This window comes from Ahaetulla prasina, chromosome 14, assembly GCF_028640845.1.
Source record: "Ahaetulla prasina isolate Xishuangbanna chromosome 14, ASM2864084v1, whole genome shotgun sequence".
Classification (NCBI taxonomy): Eukaryota; Metazoa; Chordata; class Lepidosauria; order Squamata; family Colubridae; genus Ahaetulla; species Ahaetulla prasina.
This window is the reverse complement of record NC_080552.1, coordinates 17,797,211-17,815,169: the sequence shown is the minus strand read 5'-3', so window position 1 is coordinate 17,815,169 and position 17,959 is coordinate 17,797,211. Positions and strand designations below refer to the sequence as shown.

Here is a 17,959-nt window from a genome sequence, read left to right as displayed (position 1 = left end):
TCCTTCTGAGGTGGGTAAAATGAAGAGCCAGATTGTTGGGGGCAAGACGCTGACTCTGTAAAACTGTTTAGAGAGGGCTGTAAAGCACCGTGAGGCGGTATATGAGTCTTAAGTGCTATTGCTAATTAACATTCATGACTGTTTGTTTAGTTCAGGGGTCAGCAACTGCAGCTCTGGGGCCCCATGTGGCTCTTTCATCCCTCTGTTGCGGCTCCCTATCACTGATTGGAGCCACAATTTTGAGAGGACCTTCCGGTTTGGGGGCAGGGGGAAGCACGGCGCAGGAGGAGATTTTATGGCAAGGGGCAGGCTTTCCAGTAGGCTCCACAATTGATAGGTAGATATTCAGTTAGGATAGGTAGAGGAAAAAGGACACCGTGCTAGGAGGAGACTCTATGGTAGGAAAACCAGACTTCCGGTTAGCTCCAGAATTGAACGGGGGGCTTCCGGTTAGGACCTTTGTGGCTCCCGGTGTTTTCTTTTCTGTGGGAAACGGGTCCAAATGGCTCTTTGAGTGTGTAAAGTTGCCGACCTCTGGTTTAGTTACAACAGCAGGTGAAAAAAAAAAAAGGACCATTTTTCACACTTAACAACCATTGTAGCATGTAGTCACATGATCAAAATTCAGATGCCAAGCGACTCATATTTATGACGTTTGCAGTGTTCTGGGGAATGACGCGATCCCCTTTTGCAAGGGGAAAATGTCAACGGGGGAAGCCAGATTGACTTAACCACCCTGTTCCTAACTTAACAACTTAGGACTCACTCACCGACTATGGCAAGAAAGATTATAAGATGGGGCAAAACTCACTTAACTGTCTTTGAAAAAATTGGGCTCGATTGCGGTCGTAAGTTGAGGATTACCCGTATGCGTGGCCTCAGGGAAAGGGAAAAAAAAGGAAATTTAAGCAAGTTCTCCTTAAAGGGGAAGTGACTGCTTGAATGTAGAAGTCTGGAATGGTATAGGACAGTGGTTCTCAACCTTTATAGTGCTGCAACCCCTTTAATACAATTCCCCACAATGTGGCGACCCCAACCGTAAAATTATTTTCGTTTTGAATTTATCGCGCCTGAAGCCGTATCGGCTAGCGATCTGAACTGCTTGCGATTGCCTTGAGGACGGAGGCATTAAAGCGGAGACTCCTCCCCTATTAAGTTTATCGCACCTGAAGCCAGATTAGGCTAGCGATTGGGAGTGATTGCAGCTGGCTTGAGAGGGAGACATCAGAGCAAAGATTTCTCTCTTTTTTAATTCATCGCACCTGAAGCCGAATTCGGCTAGCGATTTGAAGAGCCTGCAGCTGGCTTGTGGAGTCAACCATTGGAGCGCGATTCTTTGACTCGCAAGTATACTTCCCATATTTCCGATGGTCTTAGGCGATCCCTGGCAAATCGTCATTCGACCCCCAACGGGATCCCGACCCACAGGTTGAGAATCACTGGTATAGGACATGTTTAACCTTTTTGTTGCATGCAAATTCACACGCGCATGGCCAAACAACCAAAATGCAATGCAAGCGCCCCCCTGTGCCCCTATTTTGGCTTCCAGGTTGGTGCAGGAGGCTTTCCAGGCCCAAAACGGGATGTGGGGGCGCTGGGTGTGACCCCATGCATGCGCCTGCGTGGCAGAGATCCGAAGACCAGCTGGCTGGCGGGAGGCGTGCGCGCATAAGTGGTGAAGCTGGGCTCGGGTGACGACTGGCTTGCCCACAGAAGGCTCTGCGTGTGGCACAGGTGCCATAAGTTCACCATCACGGGTATAGGATCTCCTGCTTGAGTAGCAGGTTGGACTAGAAGACCTCCGAGGTCCCTTCCAACACTGCTATTCTCTATTCTGTAAAACAGCAGCCTCGCTTTCCCTCCCCCCCGCCCCCCGACACCTTCTGACTTTCCCGGTCTTCTCTCTCTTTCAGGCATCGCCAGGATTCCGACCCATCTCCCTCCAACTCCGAAGCCGAGACACACAAACACAAACACAAGAAGAAGAAGAAGAAGAAGAAGAAGCGAGCCAGGAAATCGGAAGAAGGCGACGAGGCCTCCGCCCCTTCCCTCCCCAAGCCCACCGCCCCGCAGATCAAGGATTTCAAAAACTGGGAGGCGCCCAAATCTTCTTCGGAGGCTTGTCGGAAACACAGCCCAACGTCCTGCAAGGAAAGCCCTTCCGCTGTTTGGCGGAAAGCAAAATCCCTCGAAAGGAGCAACAGGGATGGCTTCCATCCACAGAGAGATCACAACAGTGGTGAGTATGGAGACCCGATCCGTCGGGAGATCCTTCTCGGAGAATCGTAGAGTTGGGGAAAAAAGACCAATGTGGACCATCTGGTCTTTCACAAACTCGGCAATTTTTAAGATGGGTGGATTTCCAACACCTAGAACAGGGGTCGGCAACCCGCGGCTCTGGAGCTGCATGTGGCTCTTTCATCCCTCTGCTGCAGCTCCTTGTTGCCAGTCAGCTGCAGAATTGATAGGGCTTTCGGTTAGGGCAGGTAGAGGAAAATGGATGCCGCACTAGGAGGAGACTCTATGATGGGGGAACCGACTTCCAGAAGTCGGCAGAGGAAAAAGGAGGCCATTCTAGGAGGAGACTCTATGGTGGGGGAACTGGACTTCCGGTCAGCTCCAGAGTTGAACGGGGGCTTCTGGTTAGGACCTTTATAGCTCTTTTGAGTGTTTAAGGTTGCCGACCCCGACCTAGAATTACACACTGTGGTGTGTCAGTTTCGGAACCCAGTTGAAGAATGACCAGTTTTGCTGGCAGCCGCTGTACAATTCCACCGAGCATTTGAGAAGCGGCTGATTTGATGGTTGAGGGGAGTTAAGAGGTAGTCCTCGGCTTGCAATAAGTTCGCACCGAAAAAAGTGACTTACGACTGTTTTTCACACTTAACGACCATTGCAGCATCCCCGTAATCTTGTGATCAAAGTTTGGATGCTTGACCACTGACTCATATTTATGACGGTCACAGGGTCATGTGATTCCCCCTTTTGCAACCTTCTAGCAAGCAAAATCCATGGGGATATCAGATATTCTGAAGTGGTGTAGGGTTTCTTGCCTAAGCAGGGGGTTGGACTAGAAGACCTCCAAGGTCCCTTCCAACTCTGTTATTCTATTCTATTCTATTCTATTCTATTCTATTCACTTTTACAACCAAGTTACTAACTTAACTGCAGGAATTCCCTTAGCAATTGTGTCGAGGAAGGTCGTAAAATGAAACAAACTTAACAAATCTCTCGCTTAGCAACAGAAATTTTGGGCTCAATTGTAGTCATAACGAAGTTGTAAAATCGTTTGATAGCCGGAGTCGTTTTGAAAGTTGACCATCAGATTGGTCACATGGGTGACCTAATTTATGATCATCGCAACTTAACACCACTATATTCAGGCTGCATTATTGTATTTGCCACAGGCTAAAAAGTGTCAGGCTAAAAAGGGACGTAGTGGCTCGGTGGCTAAGACACTGTGCTTGTCAATCGAAAGGTCAGCAGTTCAGCGGTTCGAATCCCTAGTGCCGCGTAACAGGGTGAGCTCCTGTTACTTGTCCCAGCTTCTGCCAACCTAGCAGTTCAAAAGCACGTAAAAAATGCAAGTAGAAAAATAGGGATCACCTTTGGTGGGAAGGTAACAGCGTTCTGTGTGCCTTTGGCGTTGAGTCATGCCAGCCACATGACTACAGAGACGTTTTCGGACAGTGCCGGCTCTTCGGCTTTTTCCTGACTCTAGGGAGCACCACCCCCTAGAGTCGGGAACGACTACCACATATGTGTGAGGGGAACCTTTACCTTTAAAAAGTGTTAGGCTATTAAAATTGCCGTCCAGGTCTCAAGTTTCCCCAAATAATATTGTCGTCTTTGCCTTTCAGATCCCGAATGTCCGTTGGAAGTCCAGCTTATAGTGTATTTATAAACCGAGAAAGAAAAACAAAAGACCCCTACAAACTCTTTAATATTCATAATTGGTGCTTCAGAAAAAAAATACTGTACAGGATTTTATCATTGAAGAAAGCCCCACCTCTTTTTTCATTTTTCATTTTAGTTTTTACCTTGAGTCTTTCTTCTTTTTTTAAAAAAATAACAAAAAAACAAAAACGAAACAAAAAAAACCCAAACAAACAACAACGAAATTCTCCGCGATTGCCCCCCAAACACGACAAGAGTCTGGACAAACTTCTACAGTTGCTGAACAATTGCAACTTCCTCCTGATAATCCGCGTCACCGTGAGAAATAACGCCCTGGATCCGAACATCTCAAATGCTGCTGCTTCGTTCTGCCACTCAGGTTGAATGTGTTTATATATATCTATGTGTTCCACGTGATGTTTGCTCCCGAGTCGAAACCTTGTTTTGCCGCGCGGTGGTGGTGGTGTGGGGAGCAAGGAACCTTCCCCGAATTTAAGCAACGCCTGCAACTGGTAAAAGTGTCTATTTAATTTAATTATTTAAAACATTTCACAGGCAACTTGGATGTTTGCGCGCGCACGAGAGAGAGAGAGAGAGAGAGAAAGGAAGAAAAGAGAGAGAAAAAGAGAGCGTGCCTCGGGTTTTCTCCCCCCCCCTTTCCGATGTCTGCTACTAGAAACTCCATGTCATTTTTCCTTCCGTTGGGATTCCCATGTCTTTGGACTTTGGTGAAAGCACGTGCCGTTCAGACACTTGGCCGTGGGTTTGTTTTTTCTTTTCTGTGTTTCTTTTTTTTTTTTGGGGAATGTATCGCGGGACACGTCTGAAGATCGCTTCGACGCCGTTTGGCCTGCCTTTCGTGGCTTAACCTGAAATTCCTTTCCAAGACCGACGACGGGCGGCGTGCAGAGGGTTTGAGCCAGCCCCGTGCATTGTGTCGAAAGGCTTCCACGTCTGTTTTCTTCCACTCGAGTGTCTCCTTCCGTGGGTGTTTTCCTTCACTCAACTTTTGCAGGATACGCCTTTTACAACCGTCGCCTGCGAAAGCAACTCCTTTTCGTCTTTCTGGTCCTTCCTTCATTTTTTTGTTGTTGTTTTTTCCTGCTTTTTCTTCCCATCCTCAGCCTGGTCCTTGGGCATCTCTTCCCTGTCCCGCAGAGTTCATTTTATTGCTCAGGTTGTCCTGCTCTATCTGGACTTCTAGCCTGCGCCAGAAGTAAGCGAGGAGAGCAGGTGCCGGGATCTCTAGTATCGGCCTAGAGAGGAGCCGTTTTTAATTTTTTTTTTTTTTTATCCGCTTTTAAGTTTTTATTGCATTAATTTTTAATGTAGCGATGTACGTCCTGACTGATCTCGGCTGTCTGGTTCTCGTTTCCTTCTCAAGTTTCTAGTTACAGACAACGAACGTTCATACTGTGATTTCTTTCTTTTTTTTTAATTTTTATTATTATTTTTTAATGATGAAATGCTATCAAACTGTGATACACTTAATTCACTGGTCCTGCATCAGGAGACAAGAGTGGGGAAAACTGTATTAAATACAGTTCATCTGAATAATCTGTCTGATTTATACAAGCCGCGTTGTTCAGAGATGTCTATAAAGTTTGATCTTTGTTTTTTTAAAGATAAAAAAAAAAAAGCACTTACCCCACTTGTAAATATGTGGCATGTAAAATTTATATAGTATATAAATCCGAGAAATCAAATCAAACAATGTTTCTGTCGTTAGTTCAGTTACTGTTATCTGATGGGTATAAACTACAGGCGGTCCTCAACTTACGAACACAACTGAAAACCAGGATTTATGTCATTAAGTGAGAAATGTGTTCCGTGATTTTTTTGCCACATCTTACTACTTTTCTTGCCACCTTTATTAAGCAAGTCGGTTAGGAACACGGTTGTTAAGTGAATCTGGTTTCCCCATTGACTTTTTTTTTTAATTTGAATTTATATCCCGCCCTTCTCCGAAGACTCAGGGCAGCTTACATTGTGTAAGGCAATAGTCTTCATCCATTTGTATATTATATACAAAGTCAACTTATTGCCCCCAACAATCTGGGTCCTCATTTTACCTACCTTATAAAGGATGGAAGGCTGAGTCAACCTTGGGCCTGGTGGGACTCGAACCTGCAGTAATTGTAATTGCAGGCAGCTGTGTTTTAATAACAGGCTTCTTACCAGCCTGAGCCACCAGAGGCCCATCTATCTATCTATCTATCTATCTATCTCATCTGTCTCTATCTTTTTTTTATTTGCATTTATATCCTGCCCTTTTCCGAAGACTCAGGGCGACTTACACTATGTTAAGCAATAGTCTTCATCCATTTGTATATTATATACAAAGTCAACTTATTGCCCCCAACAATGTGGTTCCACATTTTACCTACCTTATAAAGGATGGAAGGCTGAGTCAACCTTGGTGGGACTCGAACCTGCAGTAATTGTAATTGCAGGCAGCTGTGTTAATAACAGACTGCATTAGCCTGTTGAGCCACAAGAGGCCCTTTACTTGTCTGACTTTACTTGTCAGTAGGTCGCAAAAGGGGATCACACGACCCCGGGACACTTATAACGGTTATAACTGTGAGTCAGTTGCCAAGCATCTGGATTTTGATCAGCTGGCCATGGGGATGCTGCACCGGTCCTAAGTGTGAAAAATGATCATAGGTCACTTTTTTCCCCCCAGTGCTTTTTGTAACTTTGAACGGTCACTAAATGAACTGTTGTAGGTCGAGGACTATCTCATTTGAGCACAGATACATTTGACGGTGACCCGTGTCTAACCAGCTCTTGGTTGGGTTTGCAATTATCGGGAAGATCTCAATGACTTTCTCTTTATTAGTATGGAAGTGTTTAAGCAGAAATACTACGAGTTACGACCGCAATAGAAAGCAGAATTTTGGTTGCTAGACAAGGTGGTTTTGAACGGAGGCAAGCCCAATTTTACATATTTGAGCCACGGTTGTTAAGTAGATTATGCGTATGTTAAGCGAACCTGGCTTTCCACATTGAGAAGTTGCAATTGGCAATCACATGATCCTAGGATGCTACAACTTTCCTTCCTTCCCCCATCTCTTCTTCCCTCCTTTCTCTCTTCCCCCTCTCTTTCCTCCCTCCTCCCCTTCCTTCCTCCCTCTCCTTCTTCCTCCCTCTCCTTTCTCTCTTTCTCCCTCTCCTTCACCCTCCTTCTCCCTCCCCTCCCTTTCTCCCTTCTTCTCCTCCCTTCCTCCTCTCCTGCCTCCCTCCTTTCCTCTCTCCCTCCCTTTTTTTTTTTAATTTATATCCCGCCCTTCTCCAAAGACTCAGGGCGGCTTACATTGTGTTAAGCAATAGTCTTCATCCACTTGTATATTATATACAAAGTCAACTTTTTATTGCCCCCAACAATCTGGGTCCTCATTTTACCTACCTTATAAAGGATGGAAGGCTGAGTCAACCTTGGGCCTGGTGGGACTTGAACTTGCAGTAATTGCAAGCAGCTGCGTTAATAACAGACAAACTTAGTCCGTTGAGCCACCAGAGGCCCTTCCTCTCCCTCCCTCTCCTTCCTACCTCTCTCCCTCCCTCTCCTTCCTTCCTTCCTCATAGAAGTTGGGTATAGGGTCAGTTCCTTTCTGTTCTTCACTGTTGCCATATCCATAAAATGATATCCGTATCCACCATTAGTCAGCCTGCTAAAAATGCACCAAATTGGCCTTACGTCAGTCCTAATATGCTGGTTGGCAATTGCCCAAAATTTAATCACGCAACTTGGAACGCCACAACAGATATAAGTGCAGGGACCAACCACAAGTCCAAGGGTGAAACGCTACCGGTTCGCTACGGTACGGGCGAACCAGTAGTGATAAAAACTACCGGTTCGGGTGAACCAGTAGTAAAAATGCTTTAAAAAGTAAAAAAAAAAGTTCCAACGATCTCAGCTCTGTCGCCCGATCGTCAGAACCTTTTTAAAAAAACTTTTTAAAAGCATTTTTTACTACCTATTCACCCGAACTGGTAATAAAAAAAAAATACTTTAAAAAAGAAAAAGGGAAAAAAATGTTCTGACGATCGCGCAGCACAGCTGTAATCGTCGGAACTTTTTTTTTTTTTTTTTTTTACTGTTTTAAAGCATTTTTTAACTACTGGTTTGGGCAAATAGGTAATAAAAAATGCTTTAAAAAGTTTAGAAAACAAAGCCACGCTCACTTAGTCACCTGACCTCCACCAAGCCACGCCCACACAGCCGGTGGCAAAAAAAAATTGCATTTCAGCACTGCACAAATCCCTCTTTTTTTCCAGTGTCCTTCTAACTTCAAGCAGTTGCTAAATGAACAATGGTAAATATAAAAATTTAATAAATGAAATGAAAATAAATCTACGACAATTTACATTTTCTTCGAATTGTGTCCACCTTCCTCGAACTGACTTTCACGCTGCGATCTCGAGCAGAGCTCCGTCTCCTAAATGGGATTTAAAAAGAGCCATACAAGATCCCCGATGGTTACAGAATTATATTGTGCACTTTATTGATAACCAAGCACCCGGTCAATACACAAGATGTACACTATATACAGGCTACTTTACATTTAGTGGTTAAGAAATATTGTACAAGAAAAATAGAACTAAGGGAGTTAACAGACTTTATTTGCAATACCTGGCTGGGGGAAAAAAAATGGCTGTACAGACGGAAAGCTGTACTTTCTCTAGCGGTAGACAATTTTAAAAACACAGGAGGTGTGTCGTGAATGGTACGAGGGCATGACTGGTTGACAAAAACACAATAGGCTAGGATTACATCCTAAAGCACACGAAGCCAAAATTTCAGGTAGTTTAGAACAGTGTTCTTCAACCGTAGCTGCTTTTAAAAGACTCCAATGTGGACTTCAACTCTCAGAATTCCTCAGCTGGCCAGCCATGCTGGCTAGGGAATTCTGGGAGTTGAAGTCCTCCTACACCTCTTAAAAGTCACCATTGGCTCAGCCTAATGGCCTCAGCTGTATCCCGCTCAATCACAGCCTCGCTTTCAGTGGGCCACTAAATCTTGCAGAATTATGCCACAATTATGCTCGATAATTCGTGAACAATGGCTAGTCTGCAGCCAGCGTTAAACCTTCATCTGTCTTGTCAAGCCTTTTTTCCAGCAAGCCTACCTAGAAATATAGGTTTACCTTTGCAAACATGTAAGTATGAACTCTTCCAATCGGGTTTTCTCCCGCGTAAAATTGGAAGTGTCTTGGCGACGTTTTGACGAAGTCTCATTCGTCATCTTCAGGCTTCAGCTTCGTGCTTCTGGGAGCAATGTGTGATTGCAGCTGTTTCTTCCTTTTTAACTGCTAGTGGGGGTTTGAACTGATTGGGTGGGAGCTTGGCTGTGATCTGATTGGATGGGGTTTTTTTGTGCTCTGATTGGCTGGGGGTGTGTCCTGTTGGGTGGGGGCTTGGTTGTGCTCAGATTAGTCTGAGTTGCAGGGGGATTTGAGCTGGTGAGCTGCAGTGCAACAGCACAACCAAGCCCCCACCCAAACAGGACACATTGCTTCCAGAAGCACGAAGCTGAAGCCTGAAGATGACGAATGAGACTTCGTCGAAACGTCGCCAAGACACTTCCAATTTTACACGGGGAAAAAACCCGAATAACCAAAGATATATATATTTACATATATATAACCTATATATATATTTGTTTTCTGAGGTTTTCGCGGGTGTTTGTATGTAGGTCTTTCGTTATTCGGGTTTTCTCCCGCGAAATGAATGAGAATGAATGAGACTTCGTCGAAACGTCGCCAAGACACTTCCAATTTTACGCGGGAGAAAACCCGAATAACCAGACCTACATATATATATATATATATAAATTTAGTACCACAAGTGGTGACCCACCCCAAAATCTTCAAATGAGCTTCCCAACTCAAATTCCCTGTTTAGTTTCGCACCTGTCAGGCCAGCTGAACCTAGAGTGCTATTGAATTCTCCGAAACCCCTTTGAACACCCCCCCCATAAAAAAAACAACAACCCCAAAACTATAAAGTTCCCATGGTTGTTAGGATAACAGGGACACAAGGCAACTGAGGCAGAATAGTGGCTGTCCGGACGAACACTAGATGGCAGCGGGGAACCAGCCAGCGGCGATGGTCATTCCAAGTTTTGTTGGCCACAAAGATGACGCCTGGAGAAACGGCATTTCGCGGCATTTTGCTTAACTTCTCGGTGAGGGGAGAATTGAGATGAAACCAGGAACATCGATAACTAACTTTAAATCAGTGTTTCTCAACCTGGGCCTCGTTTAAAGACATGAGGACTTCAACTCCCAGAATTCCCAAGCCAGCACCTAATAAATTCCCAGAATTCTCCATGCAGGGTGAGACATTCTGGGAGTTGAAGTTCACACTTCTTAAAGTCCAGGTTAATCCACATTTAAATTAATGCTTTAGCCCCATCCTCCCCAACCCCCTGCTTAGGCAGGAAACCCTACGCCACTTCAGACAAATGGCTATCCAACATTTTCTTTAAAAACTTCCAGTGTTGGAGCATTCACAACTTCTGGAGGCAAGTTGTTCCACTGATTCATTGTTCTCACTGTCAGGAAATTTCTCCTTAGTTCTAAGTTGCTTCTCTCCTTGATTCGTTTCCACCCGTTGCTTCTTGGCCTACCCTCAGATCAACCATTTTTCACTTGTGGCTTTATGCTCCCTCAGAGGTGGATTCACACCTCCTACAGTTTCTTGAGTACCACAACACACATCTTCTTCTCTTATGTGGACATGTGCACAAGGGGCACAACTTTCACAGCAAAGGTCTGATGCTCAGGGTGTCATTTTCCCCCTCACCTGCCAGCAAACTTCCAGTTTTCTGGAAGCAGAGCGAGAACCTCTTGGAGAAGACAATATGGAGGACTGAGCTAAAAAACCAAGAGAAACAAACGGGGTGGGTGGGGGGTGGAATACCAGTTGGGGGAGAAAAGCAACTTCCTAGAAAGCTTTTTCAAGCATGACCATCTTGCAGAGGAGAGAGAAATGTGATCACACAAAAAGCCACATCAGTGGGGTTCAATGCTACGCACAACAATCTGGATGTAAGCTCTGGATGTAAGCTCTGGATGTAAGCTCTTAAAGACACAGAGGAAAAGATCTCCCTCTACCAGGGAGAACAGGACATCGACGAATCACAATCCCCAACAGATAGTAAAGAGGAACAAGAAACGTCCAGCTCCGTTGTGGTTCCACCACACAGCAAAGACACAAATTTGTTGGGGATGAGACAGGTTTCCTCTGCACTGGACACAGGGATGGTGAGAGTCCTTCCTCAGCGTTACTTCTTATTAGCAATCCGTCGCTTCCGAGTGGCCAGCATGTCATAAAAAGGATCTTTGCTGATGCTTGCCCTAAAACGAAAGCAAATAATAATAATCAATGATTAGGCTAGGTTTGCACCCTGGATGGTTTTCAACCTAGACGGTTTTAAAGTTTGTGAACTGGGGAATTCTGGGAGTTGGAAGTCCCATCATCCTAAAATTGCACAACATTGAAAAACTCTGCCTGGATCATAACAAACTAAGGACAAGCCATTGTCTCCGTATGGACTTTGGGCAATTACTTTCCACCTGGTTTCTCAACGCTAAGTAGTTTGGGCTAAAATCAGGGGTGAAATCTACTTATCTTCCCTACCGGTTTGAAAGTGCGCACCACCGTGCAATTTTGGACCCTTTGCGCATGCAAAAACAAGGACGCCTGGGTGGGTAGGCGGAGCCTCTCACTGCCACTCCTACCGGTTCGTCTGAACCAGTGTAAACCAGTAGCATTTCACCCCTGGCTAAAATACACCCCCTTCCCAAGTGTCTCTCCTGGAATGGTTATAAGTCGAGGATTAACTGCAATTAGTCCTCGACTTACAATTCATTTAGTCACCGTTCGAAGTTAACAACAGCAATGGAAAAAGTGACTTTTTCACACGACCGTTTCAGCAACTCCATGGTCACGTGATCAAAATGTGGACAATTGGCAACTGGGTCATATTTATGACGGTTGCGGTGTCCCGGGGTCATGTGATCCCCCTTTTGTAAACTTCTGACCAGCAAAATCAATGAGGAAGCCAGATTTACTTAACAACCGTATGACTAACTTAACCACTGCAGTGATTCACTTAACAGCTGTGGCAAGGAAGGTTGTAATATGGAGCAAAACTCACTTAACAGATGTCTGACTTAGCAGCCTAAATTTGAGGCTCAATTGTGGTGGTAAGTCAAGGACTACCTTGTATGGTGAATACATCCATATGATATCATCATCATCATCATCATCATTTCACGACCCCAGAATCCCTTGTGGGGTGGAGTCTGGGCAACTGAATGGAGCTGGCAGAGTATTTGAATGGCCGGATGCCTTTCAAGTCGCTAGTGCGGAGTTTTGTTCAGCAGATATATTCTCATTGTGCCCAGAGAGAGAAATATCTGCCTCTACCTAGGATCGAACTCGCAGCCTCCTGAGTGTGAGGCGAGAGCTCCACCTCTAGGTCACCGCACCACCATGTTACAGCTGGGGTCTCCCTACAGCTGGCCTTGTGCTACTCATCTTTCCACGAATAAAGTCCTCACTTGATGGATTTAATCCACTCTTCTTTTTCTTCAGGCGTGGGAGCTGATATCCTGTACACCACGTGGTTGCCCTCGACCACCCGGCCGTCCGCTTCCGTCTTGCATGCTTTGATCACCTGTCCTTTGTGGCTGGGGTTGTACAGCTCAAAGCAATTCTAGGGAGCAAATCACAGACCAACACCGACATTTTAACCTCCGTTTGGCACAGAGTTGCTCTGCTGCAGAAGCCAACATTCAACCAGAGCTTCATTTGACCATTATTGCTATATTTTACCTTCATAAATGTCATTCTGTTCTATATAAGACAGGATCGTTTCTCCAACCTATTTTTTCTCTTGCAAATAATAAGTGCTTGACCATTCAAATCCACCATCCCTAAGATAACAATCAAGACTAAATAATGACCTGATAATCAAAAACAGATAAAAACTAGGAAGACCCAGAAATCAATATAATGGTTACACTCGTAGGATGTGGTGATTGTAATGTTTTCTGATCTGAAGTTCTTAATTTTTCTTTTAAAGGTAAAAAATAGGGTTGGGAATAGCTCAAGGAAATCAAGATGGTGCCTTAACCACATGATTGAAGGTCTACTGGTCTATTAATGAGTAAAAGAGAAGAGATGATAAAGATAACAGATAGATTAGATAGACAGACAGACAGAGAGACAGACAGATACAGATAGATATGGATGGATGGATAAATAGATTAGATATAGATAGATAGATAGATAGATAGATAGATAGATAGATAGATAGATAGATAGATAGATAGATAGATATAGACAGACAGAGACAGATGCAGATAGATATGGATGGATGGATGGATGGTTAGATAGATTAGATATAGATAAAATTAGATTAGAGATATAGATAGATAAAATTAGATTAGATAGATATAGATAAAAATAGATAGATGGATAGATATGGATGGATAGTTAGATTAGATAGATATAAAACTATAGATAAAATTAGATTAGAAATATAGATAGATAAAATTAGATAGATTAGATAGATAAAGATAAATAAAAATAGATAGATAGAGATGGATAGATTAGATAGATACTGATAAAATTAGATAGATGATTGATAGATAGATATAGATAAAATTAGATAGACAGATAGATTAGATAGATGGATAGATAGATAGATATAGATATAAAGAGAGAGAGAGACAGAGAGAGAGGATGATTGAAGTTTCTTGTAAAGAAGATCCAGGCCTCATTCATGTGGTCATGGCCACTATCTTAACCTGTCTGAATACCATCCCTTCACATCTGTCCCCATCCAATTGCGTATCAGCCACTTTCCTATTTTATTTTAGCAGATGTTCACAATGCTAAGCAGTTGAGATAGATCTCCAGAACAAGAGTTTACCACTAAGTGGAAGGTTCAGAAAGCAGCAGATACATCCCTAAGAGCTGCTCGCTAAGGATGAGGACTGGTTTAAAGGAAAATCAAGAAAGATCCTTCTGGGAGAAAAGGATATTTTGAAGAAGTCGGGGGAAGGAGGAAGATCTTACTGGTTTCCTTGGATCCTCAACTTCCTTGATGCTGAGGTTTTCCAGTGGAATGATTCCTCTGGGTTCTTTGTCCTAGAAATTTGTGGGGGAAAAAGAATTCCAGTCAACCAGTTGAAGTAGCTTGACTGTGGAAGAAGTGACATTATTATTGACACCTGTGGTGGGATTCAAGTAATTTAACAACCGGTTCTCTGCCCTAATGATTTCTTCCAATAACCAGTTTGCCAAACTGCTCAGAAAGTTAATAACCGGTTCTGCCGAAGTGGTGCGAACTGGCTGAATCCCACCGATTGACACCTACAAATCATCCCATAAGGAAGGTCGAGCACCAAAGAATGGAGGCCTTTGAACTCTGGTGCTGGAGAAGACTCCTGAGAGTCCCTTGGACTGCAAGGCGATCAACCCTGACTGCTCTTTAGAAGGCCAGATCCTGAAGATGAAACTCAAATCCTTTGGCCACCTAATGAGAAGCAAGGACTCCTTGGAGAAGAGCCTCATACTGGGAATGATGGAGGGCAAAAGAAGAAGGGGACAACAGAGAATGAGGTGGCTGGACAGAGTCACTGAAGCAGTCGGTGGGAGCTTAAATGGACTCCAGAGGATGGCAGAGGACAGGAAGGCCTGGAGAAACGTTGTCCATGGGGTCGCGATGGGTCAGACACGACTTCACAACTAACAACAAGAACAAACCATACTCACTGTTGTGTATTCAAAATAATAGAGGCAGTTATCAGTCAGTATAAACCATCGCCTTTTCCACGTTTTTACGCGTCCGCCTAAAAAAAGAAACAAGACAAGCCACTCATTAGATTGGGTTGTACCCTAAGCTACGATGCACGGGACAAAATAACCTGGTTATAATCTTGTTATTTCATTAAATGATTAGCCGTGTCAAAATCAGACAATTGAATGGAAAAATGGATATAGCAGTAGGGTTAAAATGAACGCAAGGTTACTCGGACTCTCTTTATCCAGAAAGGGGAGCTGGGTTGATCTGCTGAGCTAAGCCGGGGTTTATTTAACTATGAATTGACAATCAAGCCACAGTTAGCTGAGTTCAGGCACAATACTCAATCCACGGTTTGCCTACACCCATCGTCAACTGAGCTGCCTCTGGCTGGGTTCACACATCACTCTACGCAAAATTCAGGTGACCTGACATTCTAGCTTAACATGATGGGAAAATCCAATCGCTATTATGGAATACACACAGGCTCTTTAGATCAGGGGTCTCCAACCTCGGTCCCTTTAAGACTTGTGGACTTCAACTCCCAGAGTTCCTCAACCAGCTTTGAAGTCCCCAAGTCTTAAAGGGACCAAGGTTGGAGACCCCTGCTTTAGATGAAATATGGAGCAACTATGAAATGGAACGTTGAAACTGAATGGAAATTTACTGAGACTTTGGGCTAAGTGGGGTCCCTGGCGTTTTCTGAGCTTGGTGTTTTTCTTGTAGGTGTTTCACTATCCATCTAGATAATCTCATCAGTGCTAGAAGGAAGCGAGTGGGATTTGTGTAAGAGGAGGAAGAAGAGGAAAAGGAGGATTGTGAAGTCCTTGGTACTCTCTGAGTTTGGTTGCTTCCTTGTAGACTTTTCAGGACCCAACTAGATAACATCATCAGTGCTAGAAGGGAGTGGGGTTTTCAGAGGAAGGAGGGAGGGAGGAGGAAGAGGAGGACAATGACTGTGAGGTCCTTGGTGCTCTCTGAGCTTGGTTATTTCTTGTAGACATTTTGTGACCTAACTAGGTAATCATCAGTGCTAGAAGGGAATGGGGGAGGAGGAGGAAAAGGAAAAGGAGGAGGATTGTGAGGTTCTTGATGCCCTCTGAGCTTGGTTGTTTCCTTGTAGACGTTTCATGACCCAACAAGGTAACCTCATCCATGCACTAACTCTCAGCCCAATCTCCCTTACAGAACTATTGTGGGGGACAAAATGAAGGTGAGCATTTTATGGACCCCATCTTCCATTCCTGCTGGAAGTGGAAGGGCTAACATAACATAACATAACAACAGAGTTGGAAGGGACCTTGGAGGCCTTCTAGTCCAACCCCCTGCCCAGGCAGGAAACCCTACACCATCTCAGTCAGATGGTTATCCAACATTTTCTTAAAAATTTCCAGTGTTGGAGCATTCACAACTTCTGCAGGCAAGTCGTTCCACTTATTAATTGTTCTAACTGTTAGGAAATTTCTTCTTAGTTCTAAGTTGCTTCTTTCTTTGATCAGTTTCCACCCATTGCTTCTTGTTCTACCCTCAGGTGCTTTGGAGAACAGCCCGACTCCCTCTTCTTTGTGGCAACCCCTGAGATATTGGAAGACTGCTATCATGTCTCCCCTAGTCCTTCTTTTTATTAAACTAGACATACCCAGTTCCTGCAACCGTTCTTCATATGTTTTAGCCTCCAGTCCCCTAATCATCTTTGTTGCTCTTCTCTGCACTCTTTCTAGAGTCTCAACATCTTTTTTACATCGTGGCAACCAAAACTGGATGCAATATTCCAAGGCTAAATGCAGGATGTTTTAGGAATAAGCCAAAGCACTTCCATAACGTTCATACGAATGTCTTAATTCCCTGCCACCAACAGACCATGTTGCTAAGGTGATGCAGGCAGCAGGAACAGCCTTTTCTGGGTTGGTTGTGGCAGATGGGTAAGGGCACCAAGCAAGGGATTCCAGAAAAGAAACCCTCAAGATGGTAGCGAATTAGCGACGGAACCCGCGCACTTCCAGGAGCCACCCAAAACTTGATTTCATTGCACCAACTGGATTCAACGCCTACTCAAAATCAGCGGCAAAGACAACAACTTGGAAGTAGATTCAAAAGCTGGTAGCTTTTGCCAACAAGAACAAAGGAATAGGAAGGAACATCACTATCTTCATTTGTCTTCCTAGATCTTTTGAGATCCTACAGCCGACCTAGATCTTTGAGATCCTAGAGCCAACCTCTTCCTTCAGAGACAATGCCAAAATCCACTCTTTCCTTTCTCAAATGTTTTGCCTTCTGCAAAAAAAAGCTCCCCTGTTTTTCTACCTCTTTCTCGGTGTGCTTTAGAACTCCTTCCACATTTCTCTACATTTGCTTTTTCCAAAGGATTATTTAATGTCCCAAAAGATCAAAAATGCTGGCCAGGCATTTGGGTTAAGCAAATTTTAAAAAGAGAGACATTTTATCCTCTCCTGGTCAGGAAAACGCACACCCAGCGACCAAATCGTTCCTTTTCAGCAGAAACATCCGAGAAGGCCAAAGAAAAACGGCATTCCAAAACTTGGACATATTTATTTCCTGAGCAGAAGAGGAAGTAATTAAAACCAGACCTTGGCTGTTTACGAGAAAAGGTTTCGTCTCAGACAGTTGAGCTGAGCTGGGGCCAACAGACACTGTAATTTGGAATTTTTAAAATTGTCTTGTCCAGAGGGACCCCTCCCTGGGATCTGTTGCTTGCAAAGATTCTGTCCAGCTTTAACGTCTGCTGCAAGGATTTCATTGCCTCTTCCGCCCCATCAAATTGGCAGGCAATTAATCATTAAGCAATGTCTCCAAATTCATCCAAAATAAACTTGGGCGTTACCGAATTTTTTTTTTTTTCCTGATTGAAGGAGAAATAGAATTCTCAACGCTACCCCAAAAAATATTGATTTTGGGGTAGAGAGTAGTATAAAAACCACAGCAAAAGCAGAGGAAGGAAAGTTTGAAAGAGGTAGAAGTTTTCCGTGCTGCCCGGGGTTAGAGAGAGTCCTCGGATTACAACCGATCGTTTAGCGACGGTGAAAACAGCACGGGAAAAACACAAAGACTTATGACCAATCCTCAAACTTATGACCGTCAGAGCATCTCTAGAGTCACATGATCAAAATTATGACAGTCTCAACATCCCGGGATCGGGGGATCACCATTTATGATCTTCTCAATTAGCTTCCGACAAAGAAAAATCAATGGGAAAAACTGGATTCACTTAATGGCCTGGTG

At 44.1% G+C, this 17,959-nt stretch overlaps 2 protein-coding genes across 7 annotated transcripts in view; one reads left to right on the top strand and one right to left on the bottom strand.

The window, feature by feature from the left end:
- The window catches only part of USP42 (ubiquitin specific peptidase 42), a 47,734-nt gene extending 40,763 nt beyond the window's left edge, over window positions 1-6,971 (top strand). For all 5 annotated transcript variants that reach the window (XM_058157579.1, XM_058157577.1, XM_058157581.1 and 2 more), the window contains 2 exons: window positions 1,914-2,239; window positions 3,861-6,971. In XM_058157579.1, the coding sequence (XP_058013562.1) occupies window positions 1,914-2,239; window positions 3,861-3,904 (370 nt within the window). In that variant the 3' untranslated portion in view covers window positions 3,905-6,971. The remainder of the gene's footprint in view (window positions 1-1,913; window positions 2,240-3,860) is intronic.
- Window positions 6,972-8,264: 1,293 nt separating this feature from the next.
- CYTH3 (cytohesin 3) overlaps window positions 8,265-17,959 on the bottom strand; it is a 72,922-nt gene continuing 63,227 nt past the window's right edge. The window contains exons 10-13 of one of the 2 annotated variants that reach the window (XM_058157596.1): window positions 14,692-14,768; window positions 13,993-14,064; window positions 12,471-12,625; window positions 8,265-11,261 (exon numbers count right to left, since the gene is read on the bottom strand). In XM_058157596.1, coding sequence (XP_058013579.1) covers window positions 11,189-11,261; window positions 12,471-12,625; window positions 13,993-14,064; window positions 14,692-14,768 — 377 coding nt within the window. In that variant the 3' untranslated portion in view covers window positions 8,265-11,188. The remainder of the gene's footprint in view (window positions 11,262-12,470; window positions 12,626-13,992; window positions 14,065-14,691; window positions 14,769-17,959) is intronic. The other variant, XM_058157595.1, reaches the window with a different exon arrangement.